Source organism: Gadus morhua, chromosome 3 (assembly GCF_902167405.1).
Source record: "Gadus morhua chromosome 3, gadMor3.0, whole genome shotgun sequence".
NCBI lineage: Eukaryota > Metazoa > Chordata > Actinopteri > Gadiformes > Gadidae > Gadus > Gadus morhua.
In genome coordinates this window covers 6,232,853-6,255,352 of record NC_044050.1, presented here as the reverse complement: position 1 = coordinate 6,255,352, position 22,500 = coordinate 6,232,853, and the positions used below count along the sequence as shown (strand labels likewise).

Genomic DNA, 22,500 nt, shown 5'->3' with positions numbered 1-22,500 from the left:
TTACTATTCACTTGTTCACCCATCACAAAAGTCTCACTTAGACTTGTCACTGAGTCACTTAGGGACTATTGATGTTGTTAACTACCATTCATTCATTCAACACAATGGGCACTTTACCCACTGGGCGAGTAGCAACTACATCCAATCATTTTCAACGTTCTATTAGTAGACAGTAGAACAGGGAGGTGGTGTTTACCTTGGTGTTCTGTGAGTTGGACTGAGGGGTCGGGGTTCGTCTCTCATGGTTCCCGAGCAGCGGAGACTGCCAGCCAAACAGACGCGTTCATGCATCATTCATACTCGTTCAATAATTCAACAACTCAATAAATATAATCAGAGTGACGAGGATCCACCAACATGGTGTTAATTCATTGGTCTGCAAGACAACACTCTGTGTGATGGGGGCATTACCTGAGCTCTGTCCTGTCCGGTCTGGACCAGGAACACTACCGAGTCCCCTGCTTTACGGATGGCCTCCACCGCCTCCTCGTGGCTCACGTCCCTCAGGTCCACGCCACACACCTGGTCGGCACGGCGACGCACACACACACACACACACACACACACACACACACACACACACACACACACACACACACACACACACACACACACACACACACACACACACACACACACACACACAGGAGAGGAAACAACAGGAAACATGAAAACGAATGTATTCAGTGCCTTTTTTGCAGCATGCAACCCACACGCAGACATAGTTATGTGCACCCCCCCCCCCCCCACCATGTCCTTGTTGCAAATTGTTATTTTCAACAAAACGCACACACACAAATGTGACAATAGAATACAAACCACACATTTCCTCATGTTCAATTGCTAAATATTCAAAGATAACACACACACACACACACACACACACACACACACACACACACACACACACACACACACACACACACACACACACACACACACACACACACACACACACGTACACAAGCACACAGACACACACCTCCAGGATCCTGTCTCCGGTCCTCAGGGTGCCGTTGAGTGCGGCGGGGCTGCCCGGGCTGATGTGCTTGATGAAGACCCCCCTCATCACCTCTCCACCGGGGACTCTGCTGCCCATGCCTCGGCCCCCCGTGATGCTGATGCCCAGGGACCGGCCCCCCGCCCGCCACAGCACCACGCTGGAACACACAGCAGCAACAATCAACGGAGGAGACGGCTCAGAGACACACAGACGCTACACAAACCCACTCGCACACACGCACGCACACAAGCACACACAAACACACACACATACTCACACACACACACACACACACACACACACACACACACACACACACACACACACACATACACACACACACACACTCAGTCTTGCATATGCACACACATTCGCTGAAACACATAAACACACACACACACACACACACACACACACACACACACACACACACACACACACACACAAACACACACACACACAAACACACACAAACACACACACACACACACACACACACACACACACACACACACACACACACACACACACACACACACACACACACACACACACACACACCCTGAATGACAGTGATTGTCCCCCATGGTGTCTGTACCCAATAAAGCACCCAATAGCAACAAACCCTTTGGTTGCTGAATGACCGCCCCCTTCCTGCAACCAACTGCTACGAAGGAAATGTCTCCCTTAGGGCAGACATGAAATAATTACGAAGACCCATCCTTTTGTTAGCGTTTCTCTGTTCCTTCGCAGTGTGCTTGTGTGAATCTTTAAAGACAATAGGAGGAGTGTGTGCGACACCAATGACACACAGTGTTTTTCTCCCACACTGCTGGAACAGCATGTTTGGTGCGGTTGTTAATGGGATAAATATAGGTGGCAGAAGGGTTCTCCCCACAGGCCAGAGAGGGGGGGGGGGCTCTTTCCTTGTGCTAAACCTGCTGTTCCCGTCCAGCTGTGAACACAACGTGTAAAACACTGATATTTCACAAGGCTTGGGGCGAAGGCATACTGTCTTGTGATCGTGCTTTTGGATGGTTTTGCTAAGAGTGCCTGGACTGGAAAGAGGTTCCTTCCAGACGATGAGGATATCGTTGTGGGGACATCACCGTGAAATCATCGTCAGGAGGCGGTCATCATCACCAACCTGCGTGGCTGACCCCAGGACTGGATTCTGGGGTTGTTCAGTTCCTCTGCGTCCTCGTCCTCCTCCTCTTCGTCATTGATGCTGCCCACCGCCGCGCTGACCCACAAGGTCGGTACATTCCTCCTCTTCCTCTGCTCCTCCTTCTCCTCCTTGTTCTGGCCTCGCTCCTCAATCCCTCCATCCCTCCTGTCTTCTCTCCTGTCCCTGAGGAGCGGGGAGCGGGGGGGTTGCCAACTGGTGGAGGGGAGGAATACACTGTGTGAGGTCTGACGTGGAGACTCCAACAGATATTCAACAGCAGCACATTGAAAATGAGTCACAACATGTCAGCCACGTGCTCTGTGGTTTCAATTTAGTTTCTACCCAGGGTATTGATTTGGTATTATATTTAGCCAACAAACTTAAGCTTCGTACATTTCCTGTCCCAAGAATTGTAACTTTGTTTAATATATTTTAATGGTAAATTTAGATGACTTGTATGGAAGGTTGTTTCGCAAGGGATTCGGTACCGTAAATTGTCTGTAGCGTAATACAATTTTGCGAGGCATTAACTGCAAAAAATATTCAAAGCATTTGCCAAAACTGTAATAGATTTCGGCTGGTGGGTCTCGCCGAGAGGACAATTGTGAGGAGAGGACACGCCATACTGAATGGATGCAGTATGAATACACAATGACAACGGGCAATTAAAAGATTATAGCATTTCCTTGGGCAACATACTCTTCAGCATTATGCTAACATAGCCACCACATATAGCTGTTGTAGCGTGGCTATATGCTGTGGTCACGTGCTGCAAGTTGCTATTAGAGCTCCTATGATTGCCTCTTTAAAACAATGAAGTGTGACGTGCCATAAAGAGGAGCACAGAATCAGCTTGTGAGAGAGAGAGAGAGAGAGAGAGAGAGAGAGAGAGAGAGAGAGAGAGAGAGGGAGAGAGAGAGAGAGAGAGAGAGGGAGAGAGACGACGACCCTGAGAATACATGCCTTCTGTCTGGGAGGTCGCTGTCCCCTCGTCCATTACACGCGAGTGAGTCTACTTGTTGGCCAAGGTGTGGAGGGCCACCATTTGTCAAATGTGGCCACTCGCACGCCTGTCTGTAGCACGTGTGTGAGTGTGTGTATATGTGGCTGTGTGTGTCTGTCTTTGTGTGGGTCTGCATGTTTATGTATTCATCTATCTATACATGAGGGTGTGTGCAATTTGTGTGTGCGTCCACATCTTAATGTATGCATCCATGTGTGTGTGTGTTTGTGTGTGTGTGTGTGTGTGCATATGGGTGTGTTATGCGTGTGCGTGTGCAATGACATGGACGTGCGCCAGCATGTGCACGTGTTTGTGGCTGTGTGGGTGTGTGTTTCCATGTGCAGGTGTGTGTGGCTGTGTGTGTGTGTGTATCCATGTACATGTGTGTGCCTGCTGCATGAATTTGTGGGTGCACTTTGAGAGGCTTTTCATGAATATGTTTAAGCGGTGCCAGGCCGTAATAAGCCCATTGAGGTGAGTGATAGGGCTGCTATCTATGAAGCAGGAGCCTAACGCTATGCTCCAGACAAAACAAGAACTAATGGCTCTGCCCGGGAGAGAGAGGGAGGGAGACAAAATACACCATAAGAGCACCACGGAGAGACAGAGCTTGGCATAATAGAGCTTACCGAGGGTTGGGGGGAGACAGGGAGGTAGGGAGTGAGAGAGAGAGAGAGAAAGAGATGGAGAGAGAGAGATTTGGAGGTTATTCTTAGATAAGAGCAGAAGAGATGTCTGTTGCCAAAAGAAAGAGAAAGAGGGCTAGTGAGAGAGTGATTGAAAGAGAAGTCTAGGACACAGAGATTGAGAGATAGAGAGAGGGGGAGAGAGAGAGAGAGAGCAGAGACAGACAGCAGAAGCGAGCCCATTCATTTTCGCTGACAGTCAGCACTGCGATCCATAAGCAAATGGCTAAATATAAATGCCGGGATTTTGAATTTCAACGGAGCAACTGGGAGGATGAAACACTGAATATTGGGTCAGACTGAGCAAGTCAGCAAAAAGAGAAACACGCTCAATTTCTCCTGCTTATTGATATGGAAATATCGGAAGACGTGTCGTGAATTCGGCGCAGAATTAGCCAGCAGGCTGATTAGCAGTGGATCACGGGGCTCATCAAGTGGGCCATTCAAGCATGCTGAACACAATAGAGCAGAGTTTAACGATGAGTTGATGAGTTACACAAAGGGTTTAGAAATATAAACTCATTGAAAACTGTGGAGCTAAAAATGGTTCTCGTAAAATGTAATAGCTGGAATAACACGGCCCGGTAAACCAATGGAACCTTCACATTAATAACATTTTGTGTTGATGCGCTTTTCAAGGCAAACAATAACACATGCGTTTAACGGAAATGTATACAAAGTAATCAAGAGACTGATCTCTTAGAGGCTAGCCTTAAGGAGACGCAGAAGGAAAGGACAGATTGTTTGTTCTACCTTGTATCGGAGGCCGGGCTGATGGTCTGTACGGGTTTGGTGAACGGGCTGTTGACTTTAGCTCTGAGTTGGACCGCTGCCCCGGCTGCTGAGAGGTCCACACCTGGCGTGGGACCCGGGACCCGGGAGGCTTGTGACAGGATGGGTTGGTGGTGGGGTGCTTGTGTCTGCAGGTGACCCGGGGGTCTGGTCGTGGTGGGGGGTGGTAGTGTCTGCAGGGGACCCGGTGGTTCAGTCGTGGTGGGGGGTGGTAGTGTCTGCAGGTGACCCAGGGGTCCGGTCGTGGTGGGGGGCCCTGTCCTGGTGGGGGGTAGTTGTGTTTGCAGGTGACCCGGGGGTCCGGTCGTGGTGGGGGGTGGTTGTGGAGGTTCTGGAGAAGGAGTGGGCGTGGGGCTGGGGGCAGCGAGGGAGGCCAGAGGAGGCAGGTGCAGGCTGGCGCGGTGCTCGTCCACCTGGCTGGCTGGGACGTAGGTCACCCTGGGAGGAGGAGGAGGAGGAGGAGGACACGCATGATGACAGCATGAATATGAACAACCACCATCGCTCAAAATGGACACCCTGCAGTGGGGAGCTGGCTGAGCACACATGAAGACACAAAGACACCAAATACATTTCAGATCGAGCAGCAGAGCCAAGCGCGGGTTCACATCATTCTTTCTCCTTCCCATCCTGCTGTGTTTTGAAAGCAAACTTAGAAACAGACCATGTTTTGCAATGGCCAGACACATAACATAGCATTTATTGTGCTATATTATTTTAAGCAAGTTCATGGATCCTAGACTGACTGAGAAATGTTCAGAGTAATCGCATGCCTTCATGATCATGGAAACAATTCTGGGGAAAGACAAGGTAAAGCTACAAAAATGATTTAATCGGGCATTCATTTTGCATTAAATAGTAAACATTGGATGGCGGCTATGGCTTGACTTGAAGAAATCAAATAGTAATGCAGTTATTTTGATTTAAAGAGATGAAACGATGAACTCATCAGCAGTCCAATGTTACATTTAGTATATTAGAGTCCGAGTTAAAAACTTAAGCATCAATACACATGAGTCTGCAAGGATTGGTATACAGCCAAACACTGTATTATAAAGCAAGTAGTATACAGTGTATTATAAAGCCAGTAGTATACAGTGTATTATAAAGCCAGTAGTATACAGTGTATTATAAAGCCAGTATTATACAGTGTATTATAAAGCCAGTCATATTCTGTAAATTAAAGAGGCAGAAATATACAGTGACCTAAAGAGCCAGTAGTATACAGTGAACTAAAGACCCAGCAGTATACAGTGAATTAAAGAGCCAGCAGTATACAGTGAACTAAAGAAAGACCCAGCAGTATACAGTGAATTAAAGAGCCAGCAGTATACAGTGAACTAAACACCCTGCAGTATACAGTGAACTAAAGCCCCAGCAGTATACAGTGAATTAAAGAGCCAGCAGTATACAGTGAATTAAAGCCCCAGCAGTATACAGTGAATTAAAGAGCCAGCAGTATACAGTGAATTAAAGCCCCAGCAGTATACAGTGAATTAAAGCCCCAGCAGTATACAGTGAATTAAAGAGCCAGCAGTATACAGTGAATTAAAGCCCCAGCAGTATACAGTGAACTAAAGAAAGACCCAGCAGTATACAGTGAATTAAAGAGCCAGCAGTATACAGTGAATTAAAGCCCCAGCAGTATACAGTGTCCTATGAGGCCATGGCGTGGTGCTGTCAGGCGGGGCCAGAGGTGGGCCACCCTGAGCTGTAGTGAGTGAGCCGGGTAGACAGGCTGTCGTGTCTGGACACAGGCAGCCTGATAGTGACAAGCCCTCTGCTTCCTGGATGTCTTCTTACTCGGAGACCAAAACAACTCATCTGCTTCCCCTACCTGTTAGGCCCGCCCGCAGGCCTGTCACCGTGACTCACTGGCTGTGTGCGCGTGTGTGCGCTTGTTGTGTGCACTTATGTATGTGTGTGATTGTCTTTGTATTCATGTGCAGATATGTATGGGGATGTGTGTGTGCTAATGTCTGAGTCTATGTATTGTGAGTAAATTTGTGGGTGTGCAAGCGTGTGTGTGTGTGTGTGTCTGTAGGTGTGTGTGGGGGCGTTCACGGGTGTGTGTGTATGTGTGTAAGGCTGTTAAAAGCACTCTTTTATTCAGAAGCGCAGCATTCAAGGTGAGAGGAGCGATGAATTATTCAGGGATGTTTCCCTTAGCAGGAAAAAAGTGTTTTTAGAGTTTAGACCGTTTGAAAGGTGTGTGTGTGTGTGTGTGTGTTTGTGTGTGTGTATGTGTGTGTGTGTGTGTGTGTGTGAGGGCTGGTGATGTATTTGTTCAGGAGCAACATTGAAAAGGAGTGAGCCGTAGATAGAGATAGAGAGATAGATAGACAGTGAAAGAAAGAGGGCATAGAGAAGAGATGAAGGGGATTTAGACAGACGTAGACGAGAGTGGCAGAACGAGAGAGAGAGAGACAGCAAGAGAGAGAGAGACGGAGAGATAGAGACAGAACCAGACAAAGCGAGAGAGAGATAGAGGGATCATTTGTGTGTGGAAGGAGCGGTGGCGGGGCAGAGGGAGATGGGGACTCCTCTTCAGTCAGCCAAGCATGCAATTTGAGTACTTCAGTGTGAGAAGTGAAGGGTAATTCCAAAACTGGGAGATAATGAGGATGTTTAAACGTCACAACAAGTAGCGGTAATAATTTAGCATGATTCTAGCATGTCAGGATCAGGCCAGAGACGATGAAGTGGAATGAGATGAGGATGTCACGGTGTCCATGCTCGTGGGAATAATGCCAGAACCGTACTCACCGGCTTTCACCGTTCACAAGGCTTGATCTACAAAGTGTAAACACCATGTTTTTTACTGGGCGCTTCGTATGTAGACCAATTAATTTTTCATAAACACTACTCCCTTCAATAATAATATTTTGTTTATCTCCCTCATCTCTCCGCCTGAAGAGTCAAATGCTACAAAAAGTATGATTCTGTATGGTATTATATATACCGTATATATCAACCAGAGTTGTATGGAAGACCTTATGCTGAAAGTGCATGGTAAGTATCTGACTCACACGTGGTATATATATATAGTACTTTGGAAGTATTAGTTTCTTTATAGTTATTTATTAGTTAGTCATTTATTTATTCAATCAGTGTTATTATTTCATCTCTATTTTTTTTCAGACAGAACCAAATGATCAAACAATCCCCATTCCGTCATCCTATTGGCCGGCTAGCTCCTTACTGTATCTCCGGTCCAATCACAGAGTGTCTGCGCAGCAGGGCCCGGGCCTTGGCGCTGGTCATGTTGCTGGTTCCCTCTCCGTTGATGGCCAGGATGACGTCACCGGCCTCCAGCCTGCCGTCCCGGCCGACACACCCGTCCTCGAGCACACTGCGCACCAACACACCTGAACCGTCCTTCAGGGCACCCACTGACACCCCTGCCAACACACACACATACACAAAAACACACACAAACACACACACACACAAACATATATAAAAAACACACACAGATGGACTTGCATACGCGCGCATACACACACATACACATGCACACACATGCACTTACATACGCACACACACGCACACACACATATACATTACACACACACACACACACACACCACACACATACACACACACACACACACACACACACACACACACACACACACACACACACACACACAGCAACACCAACACACACACACACACACACACACAACCAAACACACACATAGAAAAAAACACACACACACACACACACACACACACACACACACACACACACACACACACACACACACACACACACACACACACACACACACACACACACACACACACACACACACACATAGGCAAGAGGAGGTTTTAGGAGGACTACTTTGAATGCATGCCAAACCAAAAGACAGGCACCCAAACAAACTACTGAGAGTGGCAGGAGCAGCATAATCAAGACAGACACTAGGCAGATTAGCGTATAAACATGGCACAGCCAGCAGGGCATTTACAGACACGTCACCCTTCACGCTCACACACACACACACACACACACACACACACACACACACACACACACACACACACACACACACACACACACACACACACACACACACACACACACACACACACAAACACACAAAAACATAAAGAAACACACACACATGCACAAACACACATAGACAAATAGACACATACACTTGCATGTACAGATAGATCAAGGGGCACAGGTGGCTAGAAGGGTAACACAAGCCAGTATAACTAACGCCCGATTGAGGAATAATCCGTATGGACACATAGCCACTTACACACACACCCACACACACAGACAGCACGGCATCATCTGTGCCACAGGAGCATGTCTGAATAGCTATCTCTGATTGGTGGGCACAATGTCAGGCAATCTCTGATTGGTTGACATTGTCAACAAATCTGATTGGCCAAAGCCATCTCTGATTGGCCAATGCCATGTTTGATTGGCCAATGGCATGTTTGATTGGTTCTATCATGCCTGACTGGATCATAGCATTTCTGATTGGTAAGTATCAGATCGGATTGGCCACTGCCATCTCTGAATGGCTAGTACATTTTCTGTTTGGCTAGTACCATCGCAGGGTCAAAGACTAGTGGAGTCTAGACAAGACAGCACAACTACACACATCCACAACACTATGGTCGTACATAATTTGAAGTATGTCAAAAAAATGACTTTGGGGCGGGGCTTGATCAAATATCGAGTTTATTGTTTTTTTTTAGGGGGATTACATTCAAATTACAATACAATCATAGTGCATGGTATATAACAGATAACCTCTAACAACATGACCCGGACAAAGACAGCATGAAGACCACAAAGGTTTGATGGCTATACTATACAAATATTTAGACACTCTTATACAACATAAAAATAAATAAATAAATATGTTTTTTTTCTCTCATAAACTCTTGATGATAAATCCACATATTGGCCTGATTCTATTAGCCAACCATCTATGAATAAAAATAAGATCGAGAATACTTTGATCGTCAACATACAATTCTTGACTTTTCAGCAAACATACAGAAAGAGCTACCGATCCACTCGGTTCATGACAACATTTATCCCCTAACACGTGCATCTAAACAGGCAGATGTGTAACTGTGAGCATGTAGACAAGGCAAGTTTAGAAAGACCTGATTGTTTCGTCATGTCTTTCTTTTGACCACCAGCTCTAAGAATCGTAAACCCTCTACAGTCCAAACCGACCAAATAACCTGTTCACAGAACCCATTAACAGGAAAAACATCACAAGATTCAGGGTAGATTCACACTGTACGTTTACAGCAGTTCAGACTCTAAATTTAATTACCACACCACAAAACACGTAATCCTCATAGAACAGTGCTTTAATCAACTAAATAGAGAGGAACAAATGTGTTTTATACTAATACATATAAATGAATTACTCTACTGTGTGTAGATGGTGGTGAATTATGAAGTGGTGTATTCCTCTAGCTCTCTCTTGTCTAACATAATTAAAATTTTTATATAATATAACAGTGCCTCCCTAGGGTTGGATTTCTAGGTCACCAGTTAGTACGTCTCCTCATTCAGTGCAGTATGCCCTTTTCTTTCTACTGCTTGTCAGACACAGTTAAGAAACATAGCGTCTTAAAGTTGCTGTGAGAGAACTTGAAGCAAATCAGCTTAAGTGACGACAGTGCTGATGAACAGATATATTAATTATGTGAATGCAACCCTTGAGTCAGTATTGAGCTCCTGATTTATATCACTTGAAAACTGAATTCAACAAAATCTGATTTGATCAAACTCCGCTGATGGCATGAGATGCGCTCTTTTTTTACCCTTATCGTCTCACTCTACCTCCCACCTTATCACTCTGCTTCACTTATTCTCTTGCGGTCGCATTCCTTCACAACTCCTCCTGGGGGTCACCCCCACCACCGCCCACCATCGCCATAACGACGACGTACACACACCAAGATACCAACGCCACGAGAAAGACGGAGAACATACCAAGGCTATGGTTGCCCCGGACAACAGTGATTGTCCTCTGGTGGCGGTTGTGGGGGACGGGGGGTGGGGCTTGCTGCTTATCGCCGTCGTCCATGATGGCGGAGTGCTGAGCGGGGAACTTTTCCTGTCAGGGGGGAAACAGAGGGATCATGAGGGCGACAGAACCCGGACGGGGGATTAGCGGACAATAGGGGCGATCCCGGGGAACGGGCTGATTGAATCCATACAACACTGACAACACAAGCCGCCGGCGCATTCCGGCGCGCGCCCCACGCACACGGAATGCTAAACGCTCTGCAGAGTTTGGATAAAGTCTCAGATTTAAAGAAAGTGCTGTTATGATGACTTTGCAGAAACACGCTCAGCCGTTATTATCTCAGATTAAAAGGGGTGATGCAACTCCCTTTCATGGAAGTCATAGCAGTCACAGGGACTCTCAGGAGTGAAGGCCTTTTGGTAGGGGCCCAGGAGAGGAAGCGCACACATCAAGACAGCCAGGGTACACTGTGGCTCCACTGGGCACAGAGGAAGAAGAAAGGGCCCTTCTTTGAACCGTCACAAAGCGTACAGGAGCCATTGAAGTTAAGATGGGGCCTGCACAAGCCCTTTTCTGACAAGTTGACTCTGACTGACACCGGCGTGCGTGCACGTGTGTGTGTGTTTGCACACGCATATCGTTAAGTCTGCAGCATCTGTTCAGCTGTGGGTTTTGTCCTGGAATATTGTACTAAGAGGGTAAGTGCTGATTGCTGAAACACTTGACAATGCAAAACGGTTCGCAATTAAGAGAAAGTCGGAACAAAAGCGTTTTCAATGGGAGATGTTGGCGGCCTAGAGCAACAATAGAGGAACAAGTCATCGACACTGGGCACTTTCCCTAGTGATACTGATACAACAGGGCCCGGCTCTGAGGCGAAGGATCCAAAAAGGTGGAAAGTACCGATCCATCTGTATTACTGTCATCTTGTTCAGCTCAATGGTATTACTGAGCACATTTTGAAACAGCTATCCAATTTACTTAGCTCACTGGGGCAAAAGGTAAAAACACACTGTTCAAACTAGTTTCACATTTATTTGAAAAGCTTTCAAATATTCCTGAACGGCAAACACTTTGAACAATCCCTTTACAATAAGGGCAGACAAACAGTGAGTGTTGACTTTGACCGACAAACACTTTGCTGTTCCCCCTTCTATGTGATGCTAAGCTGTTCCACCTGGGCCACGTACCGTTCTGGAGTAGACTAGCTGGCTGCTGCTGCTGTGGTTCTCCTCAGAATGGCCGGCGTTGGCGTTAGCGTCTGTCAGCTCGGCTAGCAGGCTAAGCTGAACGAGGCCGTCAGCGTCATCGTAGGAGGCACGCGCGCTGCGCTCTGAGATTGGCGTCAGACCACCGCACAGCTCCAACTGACGGTAACACACACACACACACACACACACACACTCAAAGTCAAATGGGAAATATGTATCAACCAAAAAACCCACAAAAACGATCCAAACAAAAACAGTGTGCTATGATAGAAGCTAACAAGGCTTTCCAGAAGGCGCTGGGTTGAATTTGACCTCCCACTACTCTCCTTCCCTGCCCTCTCTCTTCTCGTGTAGTGCGGTGTAGCATTGTGTTGCTCTCTGGGCTTCATTAAATATTGAGACGGGTCTGAAACTGGACGCCCTGCTACTTGTTACTAAGCCACAGTCCAAAACAAAAAGAGGAGGTAAAAGCCAACGCTCTCTCTCTCTCTAGAAAATACACCACTTCACAGTAGGTGTCTGTCTGTGTACTTGTGTGCGAGTTGGATTAATACGCGCACAGCACACTTAATTGCTGTACACCATCTTCGTATTGAAAAAATAATACCAAAACAAAATGTCATCGAGGAAAAAATAAACAGTTGGGCTAAACTAGAGATGCAACCTTAAGACAGAGCTCAACGAGTTTAGACGATATTAAGGATGCCCTTAGGTGTTTGAAATCCTATCTTTCCCTCCGTACCGGCAGCGGCTTGGCTACGCCGATGCGGACGGGGCCGTAGCTGGTGGACTTGAGGACGTGCACGGCGTAGTCCAGGCTGGAGCCCTGCAGGTCCGAGTCGTTCACGCACATCAGCCGGTCCCCGGGGAGCAGGTTGCCGTCCTGGTCGGCCACGCCCCCGGGCACCAGCGAGCGGATGACCAGCACCGTCTTGGTGGCGTCCTCGGGATCCTGCCGTTGCCATGGGAACAAGAGTAGTTAGAGGACGAGTCAAAGGACGTTGGGTGCTGTGCACACGGGGGGGTGGCTACTGGCTCTGGGAACCGATTCAACTGGGAGGAGGAACAACAATAATTGAAATAGGTGACCAGAGCGGCTGGAGAACTCTATCTTGTAAAAGGCAATTTAGGAATCGTTAAACCGGTGTCAATACACAGGAATGTTGATACGAAAGAACGTGTATACTATGACCTAGTTACTGCAGAACCTCTTAATCCTCCTAAGAAATAGTGGAAAGGCTGCATGCTTAAAGAACAACTCTGGTTGGATATTCTTAGAACAGGAATACCAGTTTGGCGTGGAGCCTTGGGGAAGAATCCCCCCTCCCTCTCCAGGGAGTCTGTGACTTTCAGTGACTCTACCAATCCCCTCTGACCCCTCTCGTGCTAGGCCAGCAGTGTGGGAGCTATCTCCAAAGTGATGGGGGGGGGGGGGGTTTGCTCTGGTACCTGGTAGTCCAGGATGCTGAAGCCCAGCCCAGACTCCCCTTTCTCCAGCTCCACCACGTAGGTTTGTCTCTCCCACATGGCCAGGGGGGGCGACACGGGGGGCACCCCCCGCTTGGTGATGTCCTCGGCTGTTGGACATGGGAGGACACAGCCGTGGTCCAACTGGAACACACACAACCACAGCAGGACACACAGCGGGAGGGTCAGGGATCAGGACTCACAATACACGCTCTCTCTTCCATAAATATGAGGCTATTTTTGGTTCGTAAATATATGCAGTCTTTTTACTTTCATCCGAGTAAAACAGGTGATTAGGGAGAAGGTAGTTGTTAGACATATTGCTCTAGGTTACCTAAAGGTAGGCTTCAGACATTGGGTATCGAGCCCAGAATCCATTTAGCATTCTACATGCTGCTATATTAGCCTGCCTATACATTACTCTGACAATTCCTGATCTAAATCTATTTGTTTAGTACATAGAAAGTAGAAATGTCCATTAACACGTGCATTCAACCATGCATTGATATTGTATCTTCCATGAGCCTGATTGAGCTTTCTACTGTAGCTTATTGATCTGCTCTCATTCGTTTAAACGCATGAATCATTTGTCAATTCATTATTGATTTGCCATTATATGATAACTTTATTAGACTATTTTGGCATTCTTCCTTTGCTTTGATTTAAAGTCATTATTAATTTGCCATTTATTTTATTCTGTGTGTCTACCCAGCAGCTGCTATAGGGAAAGCGCTCTCTTTGGTCGCTGAAGCCTTATAAGGCAGACTCTGTGGGTATTCCACAGAGTCTCTCAGAGTTGGTATGCTGCTTTAAGGGTCAGAGGCTGACATCTAAATCAACTGAATGTTGATTTTAAAGCCCTTTGAGACTGATACTGTAATAAATGGTCCCAAAAGTAGCTTGACGTCCACTCTTTCAGCCATGTATGATTTAGATCTGCAACTGCAACGATTGTTCTCATGGCTCATAGTATTTTCTGAATAATCGATCAATCATTTAGTGTACAATGTCTCAATAAATAGCACATGCCATCACAAGTTAGCAGAGTACAGTGTGACATTTGCTTTCGTTATCTGATGAGCAGCCAAGAAAAACTTAAGGGTTCATTTTAGAATGATCCATCAACCAAATATTAAAATGTATGAAGCATCAAGAAGCAAATGTTTGGTTTTTGTAATTAATAAACAACCTAAATGTTGAATACAAAAATAGATTTGATGCATTTTCAGGTAAATCAACTGTTCTTTGCAGCCCTTCCTTCCTCTCTGTTTCCTTGGCTCCTTCCTTGCCATCATGTACCTTGTCATTGAACTCAGCCAGCAGCTCCTTGAGGGTGAGCTGGGACTCATCCTCCTCGTCCTCGCTGCTCTCCGGGACCACAGGGGCCCGGACACGGGAGCCCACCAGGCAGATCTGCAGCGGCAGCTCCTTCAGGATGCTCACCACCTCCTTGTGCGTCTCTCCGATCAGCGGGATACCGTTGAGCTGGGAGCCCACACACACACAGACCCACACGCACACACACACACACACACACACACACACACACACACACACACACACACACACACACACACACACACAAACACATATACACTCACAGGCACAAACACACACACGCAGACACAGTCAAGCGTACACAAAAACACACACACATACACAGACCCACATGCACACACACAAACACACACACACTCACACACACACACACACACACACACACACACACACACACACACACACACACACACACACACACACACACACACACACACACACACACACACACACACACAAACACACACACACACACACACACATACCGACCCATGCAGGCAGAAACACAAACATACAGACACAAGCACACACAAACACACACGCACACACACACACACTCACACAAACACACACACACACACACACACACACACACACACCGACCCACATGCACAGACACACACACAAAAACACACACACACAGACACACACACACACAAACACACGCACGCACACACACACACACGACACACGACAGTATGGTTTGTCATTATAGCCACATGTGTACAAGCTGCTGTAAATAACATGTCATTTACCAAAACACCTAATCATCCAATCATCTAATCATCTAAATAAGCCAATTCATTTAATCTGGTTCACAACCTTCACCACCCCAGTCATCACAGCGGCCAGGGCACGCTGACGTTCGCCTTCACTTGGTCGTCTCATGACTTCATTGAAATGCATTGTGTGAATTAGATGGCCTAATGAAATATAGCCATGGATGTATGAACGGAAGATTGAACTCTGGAGCTGCGCACACACTGGATCCCAGCGCTCATCCCGCCCTGTTCTAGTCGCTCCGGAGGGGTATCGTGGAAATGTCAATGATCCGCCTGATTATATTTACTTATGTCTTTACTTTCTTGGCTGAGTTGGCACGAATGGCGGGTCACTCGCCAGCAGCAATCAGTATGCGGAATGATAAAATAAATCGAAAGAACCACCTTCATTCTTCTCACGCCTTGAAAGACGATTTATTATGGATGATTATTTAGCTTTCAACTTCCAAGGCTAGACGTCTCATAATTGTTTGGTCCCCCACCTAACAACAGTTTATCGTGTCAGAGCAGAACATATTCACCGAACAACAGGTGCGATTTGGAATATATTCACCAAACAACAGTTCAACTGGAGCGACGGCAACCTTATAACAGGATTCTGTCCCAAAAATGATACTAAGCATTTAAAATGACTAAACATATTTTCCCGACCATGTTTGATCACTTGAAATGTTCGACATTTGTATTAGTTATAATACATTACATTACACTACATTAAATAGCATTTTGTTTAAAAATTAATTTGCGATTAGTTGACTCAACCCCAAATTAGTTTTGGGTAGTCTACTACTGTCCACATCTTTAGAGAGTTTATCCTCACACCAAGTCCCAGGGTTACAATTAGCCAACCCAAAACACTTTCAATCCAAGGGGTTGTCATGAATTAAAGATGCCTTTGATCTAACGCCGGCTGCCCACCTCGAGGATCTGGTCTCCGGTGAAGACCCTGCCGCTCTGGCCCACGGGCCCCTCGGGCAGGACGGAGCAAAGGTAGTGGTGTCCGGCGCGCGCCTCCAGGCTCAGGCCCAGGCCGCTGCTGGCGCTAAACCGCTGCAGCTGGCACACCTACGGAACGGGGCACAGGCTCAGCACCGTGGCAACAACCACGACAACAAGGCGTCCCATTGGACCCTCTTCTGCTGCTCATTATTACAGTGTACTGATAGTGTACTATTTGCAAGGGTGTTAGGACTCCCTGGCAGAATGCACTGCGTTCAATTCCCCATGTCTGCAGCTAAACGTGCAGTGAGATTCCTGATCTGTCCCTGCTCCTTAATGGTTTGGACCTGTATTTAATGTCTAGACTAATGACATCACAATTCTCTGTAATTTGCTTTGGATAAAAGTGTTGGCTAAATAGTAAAGAGCATTACCATTATCTAATTTAGCAGATTACTACAACTAAAGGTAAATACATATACAAGCCATTTAAAGCGTGTGTAGGGTTACAAACCTTGCCGAAAGACGCCAGAGCGGAAACCATAGGCTGGGAGTTTAAACAATCCTATCCTAGTCTAAACAAGGATAAAATCTAGTCTAAGCTTAGAGGCTAACTAACTTAAATAGTTTAGAGTTAAGAGTCTAATCTATTCTAGACCGTTGAGAGGTTGAAGTCTGTGGATAGTTTGGAGTTAAGAGTCAAAAAACGATCTTAGATAGACAGGAGAGGGGAGAGGAGAGGAGAGGGGGGAGAGGACCGGGTTATAGAGGAGAGAGAGGGGAGAGGGGAGATGAGAAGGGAAGGGGGAGATGAGAGGGGCAGAGAGGAGAGAGGAAAGGGGAGAGGAGGACAGGGGGAGTGCAGAAAGAAGAGGGGAGGAGTGGAGAGGGTAGGACGGACCGGGGAAGCAATGGTGAGAGGATGGAGGAGAGGAGAGGAGAGACGAAGAGAGCAAAAGGGGTGAGAGGAAAGAAGAAGTGAGCAGAGGAGATGGAGAGAAAAGGGGTTGAGAGCTGAACAAGAGGAGAGGAACGTTTGAAGTGAAAACTATCCTACATAGCTTAGAGTTAGGAGTCTAAAAATTATCCTGGATAGCTTAGAGTTTAGAGTATAAACCATCCTAGATCGTTTCGAGTTTAAAGTCTTAAAACTATCCTAGATAGCTTAGAGTTAAGTGTCTAAAGTATGCTAGCTAAGTTAGGTTCCATAGTCTAACAACTATCCAAGATAACTTAGAGTTTATAGAGTGTGAGACCTATTTTTACCAATCTACTTGGAGAATTTATAACAGATGTCACTGTATACACAAACAGAGAACGCACCACAACTTCAAACCGAGGCCCGATGGCCCGCTCCCACCTCCTCTGCAGGTCCTGCTCCTCGGCTGGCGTGAGCTTGACTCCTTCAGACAAAGTCAAACACACAGAGATCCAGAGACCCGAGACACACACACAGACCCAACACGCTGATCCTACGCAAACCCGGCCCAGCTGCAGGAGGGGAACGCTGAAGCAAACAGTGACATGTGGTGTGAAACTCTGCTATTCTTTTTCAGAGTTCAAACGGTAAATAACGACACTGGGTTTGGGGGAAACATTGGCTCAGCTGTTTCTGCACACAGGACGCGACATATTCCACCCCGAGCGATGGAGAATCACAAAATCACACCGTCACCCAAACACATCATCCAAACACAAACTCACACACACACACAGCCACACGTCGCTGCCATCTAATGACCACCATCTCGTCGACCCTCGCGTTCCCGCTCATTTATTCCGAAGGCCTCGCCGCAATCAAGGCTCATTTGTTCGTTCACTCTCTAATCAAACACAAGGATCCCTGCCTAAATAGAGCCGTGCAGGCAGAGTGAGGGACATCTGGAACCAGCTCAATGAGTTGGGTAAACACATGACTGCATCACACTATAAATAGACCCTCATTAGGGGTATGCTTCGCCACCACATCGCTGGGCTGGGAGAGCCAGACGAGCCAATCACAGTGAATGTCAGGACTCCGGGCCCAACCTGCAGTGCAGCATGGGAAAGAGGAGCTCACCATTCCTCCAGTCGTGCCTGGGTCGTCTGCTGGCATAGGCGGCCCGCCGGGAGATTTCACTCAGAGTACGGATCCCTGCTACACAGATGGCAAGGCAAACGGCCGCACACACACACACACAAACACAGGCACAGGCAAACACACAGGGACACACACACACACACACACACACCCACACACACCCACACCCACACACACACACACACACACACACACACACACACACACACACACACACACACACAGAAACAGTGTTGGTGCTCTGAAATGTAACATTGTAAAATACACTACAATAAATCAAGTCAAGTCGTGTTGAATTGATCGGTATCACACTTAATCACAGTTACAGTCTCCCAGGGCTTCACAATCCATCTTTTACCACGCCCCCCTAACCCTAAGCATCAGCCAGCATCAAAGCCCCTTAACCTGCAGCACTGTGAATGTCTTCCCCCTGCCTGTGTTCTGCTGTACCTGGCTCCTGGATCCTGCTGAGGGCCACCCGGTACGGGTTCCCAGCGTTGAAGCTGTGGGAGTGTCTGAGGGGCTGCAGGGGGGGAACCGGAGGCAGGATATGGCTCAGACGCACCGCCTTCCTCAGCAGCCGCAGCCTGACCAGGGGGCCTGTCCTCCTGAGCACCTCCATGGCCCGCTGCTCACTGCAACCCTGGAGGCTCACCCCGTCCACCTGGGTACACAGACCAAGGAGGGAGGGCAGAGGAGTGGGGAGAGGAGAGGGGAGGAGAGGAGAGAGGAGGGAGGGGAGGGGAGGGGAGAGGAGAGGAGAGGAGAGGAGAGGAGAGGAGAGGAGAGGAGAAGGGAGGGGAGGGGAGAGGAGAGGAGATAGCAGGAGGGAGGAGAGAGGAGAGAAGAGGGGAGAGGAGAGGGAAGAGGAGGGAAAGGAGTGAGGAGAGGGGAGAGGGGAGAGAAGAGGGAGGAGAGGAGAGGAGAGGAGAGGAAGAAAGGACAAGAGAGAAGAGGAGGGAGGGGGAGAGAAGGGGGATACGAGGGGGGAGAGAAGAGAGGACAGGTGGAGATAAGAGGAGAAAAGACGACGGGAGAGGAGAGGAGGGAGAGCAAAATAGAGGGGAGAAGAGGACAGGAGAAGTGCAGAAAGAAGATGGGAGAAGTCGAGAGGGGAGGAGAGGGAGCGAAATTGGGAGAGGATGGAGGCGAGGAGAGCAAACGCGGGTGAGAGGGAAAAAAAGGCGAGCAGAGTACATGGAAGGAGAGAAATAGGGGTGAGAGTTAAACAAGAGGGGAGGAAAGGAGAGGGGTTGAAAGGACAGGAGAGAAGACAACAGCCAAGGAGTTGAGACAAGAAAGGAGATGAGATGAGGAGTGAATAGTAAAGTAGTTGATGGCAAAAAAAGAGGAGATGAAAGAAAAGGAGAAGACGAACGGAAGGGAGGAAGGAAGAGAAGACAGGGCAGGAGGGGGGGGGACATGAGATGGGGAGCCGAGGGGAAATAATGGATAGAGAAAAGTTTTGTCCAAGTTGACAGGGAGAGACGAGGTAGAGGTAGGTTTAGAGGGAGGGAGGGAGGAGAACAGATGGCGGTGGCCAGAGTGTAGGGATGAGATTCACCGGAGGAAAGATTCAGGCAGAGGGAACAAGGACAAAAAAGGGAATTTGTCCAAGGGTTGATGATAAGAGGAGAGCAGTTTGGAGGGGAAGGGCGTAAAAGATAGAAGTGGAGCGTATTGAGAAAGATAATATGAATGTGAAGAAAAGAGACGATCAATAGTAATCATCAGATAAAAAGGAGCAACACACGATGAATTGGTACAAAGGGCAGATAGGCGCAGGTCTAGGGAATGAAAAGAAACCTAAGCTAAAGAATTATCCTCATCAGCTCAAAGGAACATAATTGGTACAGATGAAAACACTTCTAAAGTTGCAAGCAATGCAGGTTTTTTAGGATATTGAAACATTTAGACTATTACAGAAACACATACACAGAAATTGTGAGAGAAGCAAAGAGCGAGCAAATTTCCGTCCTTACTTCGAGGATGATGTCCTCGATGTGAAGGCGGCCATCTTGGTCCACAGTGCTGCCCTTCACTACGCTCTTCACTGTCACACCTGCACTGTAAACTAGGGAAATAACGTATAACGAGCAAAAACATTATGTCTGATCACTTTCAACACTATCAGCTACTCCAAATAAAATCCAATAGTAGGTTGTCATGAGATACATTTCTTAGTAGATTAACTAGTTTGGATTACCTAACACTGAATGGTAAATTACCTGAATTTAAATTGAAATGTAATGTATTAAACAAGTTTAGATGTAAATCTGACATACGATGACCTTGAGTCTGTGATAATTACCTGCGTTTAGGTCGCCTATGTAGCTTGTGATGGTGAATCCCAGTCCCAGAGAGTTTTTAGTGAACTGCACGCTGAACTCATAGTCCTCCTCTGAGTCACTGAGCTGGAAACAAAACATAATTCTACGTAGTTTAGATCATCTTTACAATATACAATGTGATCTAAAGCAAGGAAGTGTACAGGCCAAGATCTCCCACTTCTCAGAACGTGAAATTTAAAAGTGTAAAATCAAACGTCAACGTCTCTTTAATTCAGAACTTGCGGCCCGATGTACGCAAACCCGTCCAAATGCCATGTAAATAACGAGCCAAGGATGGATGGTAAACCCACCGTGGCGTCGGCCCCGCGTGGGCAGAGGACAGGGGAGGAGAGGTGGTTATCCTTGGCGTCGTCTCTGGCGATCAGCAGCTTCACTTGGCTGCCAGCGTTGCGCAGCACCTGGGCCAGGTGGTGGCATGAGACAGAATACAAAGGGATTGCATTAGAGTTAGACACTCTAACTAGACAGCTGCCACCGAGAAGCTATGGCATACAGAGTAGATATGCAGAATGGCTTCCTCCACAATTTGTTAAAAGAGCGAGCCGGTAGCCTTTACAAATCAAAGGAAACAAATGCCATTAAGAGACGCAAGTTGGTTTGAACTTAAAGCAAATAGGAACCATTTCCAAAAGAGTACCATCTTACCTGGGCCACCTGCTCACTGTTCATCCCCAGAAGGTCAGTGTCTCCGATCCGCAGGATCTGGTCGCCGCTGCAGAGACGCTTATCCTGCCCACACAACAGCATACAATCCATAACCACCAAGCCTTGATGCTCCGTATTTACAGTGCTTTTTGTTTTGCTTGAATGGCGTATTTTGTTCAGAATGGTTCTATGCGATACAAGCCTATTCCTGTGATCTGTATTGTGATGAATAGCATTCCCTAAATAAGAATTAAGTGCATTAACCACATCCCGGTGTATTTTAGGAAGGCATATCGACGTAAAGTCTTTGTGGATTTGAGATCTCATAAGTCGTGCTGTAATGTCGGTAGATATCAAATGAGGGGAAATGGAATCCGAACAGGTCACTGATATCTGAATTGCGTCACTCGATCCACTTGATCGAGGGGCCGGACGGACCAACCTGGCCGGCGGCCCCCCCGGGGAGGATGGTCTTGACCATGACCCCCGTGCTCCTGCCGCCGACGATGCCGAAGCCCAGCCCCTTGCCGTCGTTGTTCAGCTCTATGATCTCCACGTGACGCCGCTGCCGGACGGCGGGGGAGCGGAGGCGGAGGAGGAGAGCAAACACAGAGTGAGGGACCGCTGAGGGTCAGGGTCGTGTCTGTCAGACGCTGCTCACACGTGGGCTGGTGAAAGCCCACCGCGCGCTGGTGAAAGCCCACCGCGCGCTTAGGTCACGCGGGATAAGGGTCAAAGGGATAAAGCTGACGGTGCAAAGTGGAGGGAAAATAAAGTGGCTGAGTTTGATGTGGAGGGATTCAGTGTACGGCCTTAGGTCGTTTTGTAAACCTGATGTTAGACTTTCATTCAGGCACACGGACCAGAAACCCCTGCTGGGTCCTTACCTCATGGGCGATGGCAGCCAGGTTTCTCCCCATAGACATTGTTCTGGAAATACGCGGGGGGGTGCAGAACTGGGAAAATAAAAGGTCACAAACTCATACATTCAATTTGATCTTGAATCATATAT

At 47.5% G+C, this 22,500-nt stretch overlaps 1 protein-coding gene across 3 annotated transcripts in view; it reads right to left on the bottom strand.

Annotated features, from left to right (window-relative positions):
* The window catches only part of si:dkey-92j12.5 (multiple PDZ domain protein), a 41,363-nt gene that overhangs the window by 13,709 nt on the left and 5,154 nt on the right, over nt 1-22,500 (bottom strand). For all 3 annotated transcript variants that reach the window (XM_030352537.1, XM_030352538.1, XM_030352539.1), the window contains exons 5-25: nt 22,376-22,444; nt 21,931-22,053; nt 21,489-21,572; nt 21,134-21,241; nt 20,804-20,906; nt 20,475-20,566; nt 18,943-19,156; nt 18,472-18,549; nt 17,736-17,815; nt 16,392-16,538; nt 14,653-14,838; nt 13,336-13,497; nt 12,629-12,838; nt 11,866-12,042; nt 10,639-10,762; nt 7,855-8,053; nt 4,614-5,090; nt 2,151-2,384; nt 983-1,160; nt 412-522; nt 197-262 (exon numbers count right to left, since the gene is read on the bottom strand). In XM_030352537.1, the coding sequence (XP_030208397.1) occupies nt 197-262; nt 412-522; nt 983-1,160; nt 2,151-2,384; nt 4,614-5,090; nt 7,855-8,053; nt 10,639-10,762; nt 11,866-12,042; nt 12,629-12,838; nt 13,336-13,497; nt 14,653-14,838; nt 16,392-16,538; nt 17,736-17,815; nt 18,472-18,549; nt 18,943-19,156; nt 20,475-20,566; nt 20,804-20,906; nt 21,134-21,241; nt 21,489-21,572; nt 21,931-22,053; nt 22,376-22,444 (3,222 nt within the window). The remainder of the gene's footprint in view (nt 1-196; nt 263-411; nt 523-982; nt 1,161-2,150; nt 2,385-4,613; nt 5,091-7,854; nt 8,054-10,638; nt 10,763-11,865; nt 12,043-12,628; nt 12,839-13,335; nt 13,498-14,652; nt 14,839-16,391; nt 16,539-17,735; nt 17,816-18,471; nt 18,550-18,942; nt 19,157-20,474; nt 20,567-20,803; nt 20,907-21,133; nt 21,242-21,488; nt 21,573-21,930; nt 22,054-22,375; nt 22,445-22,500) is intronic.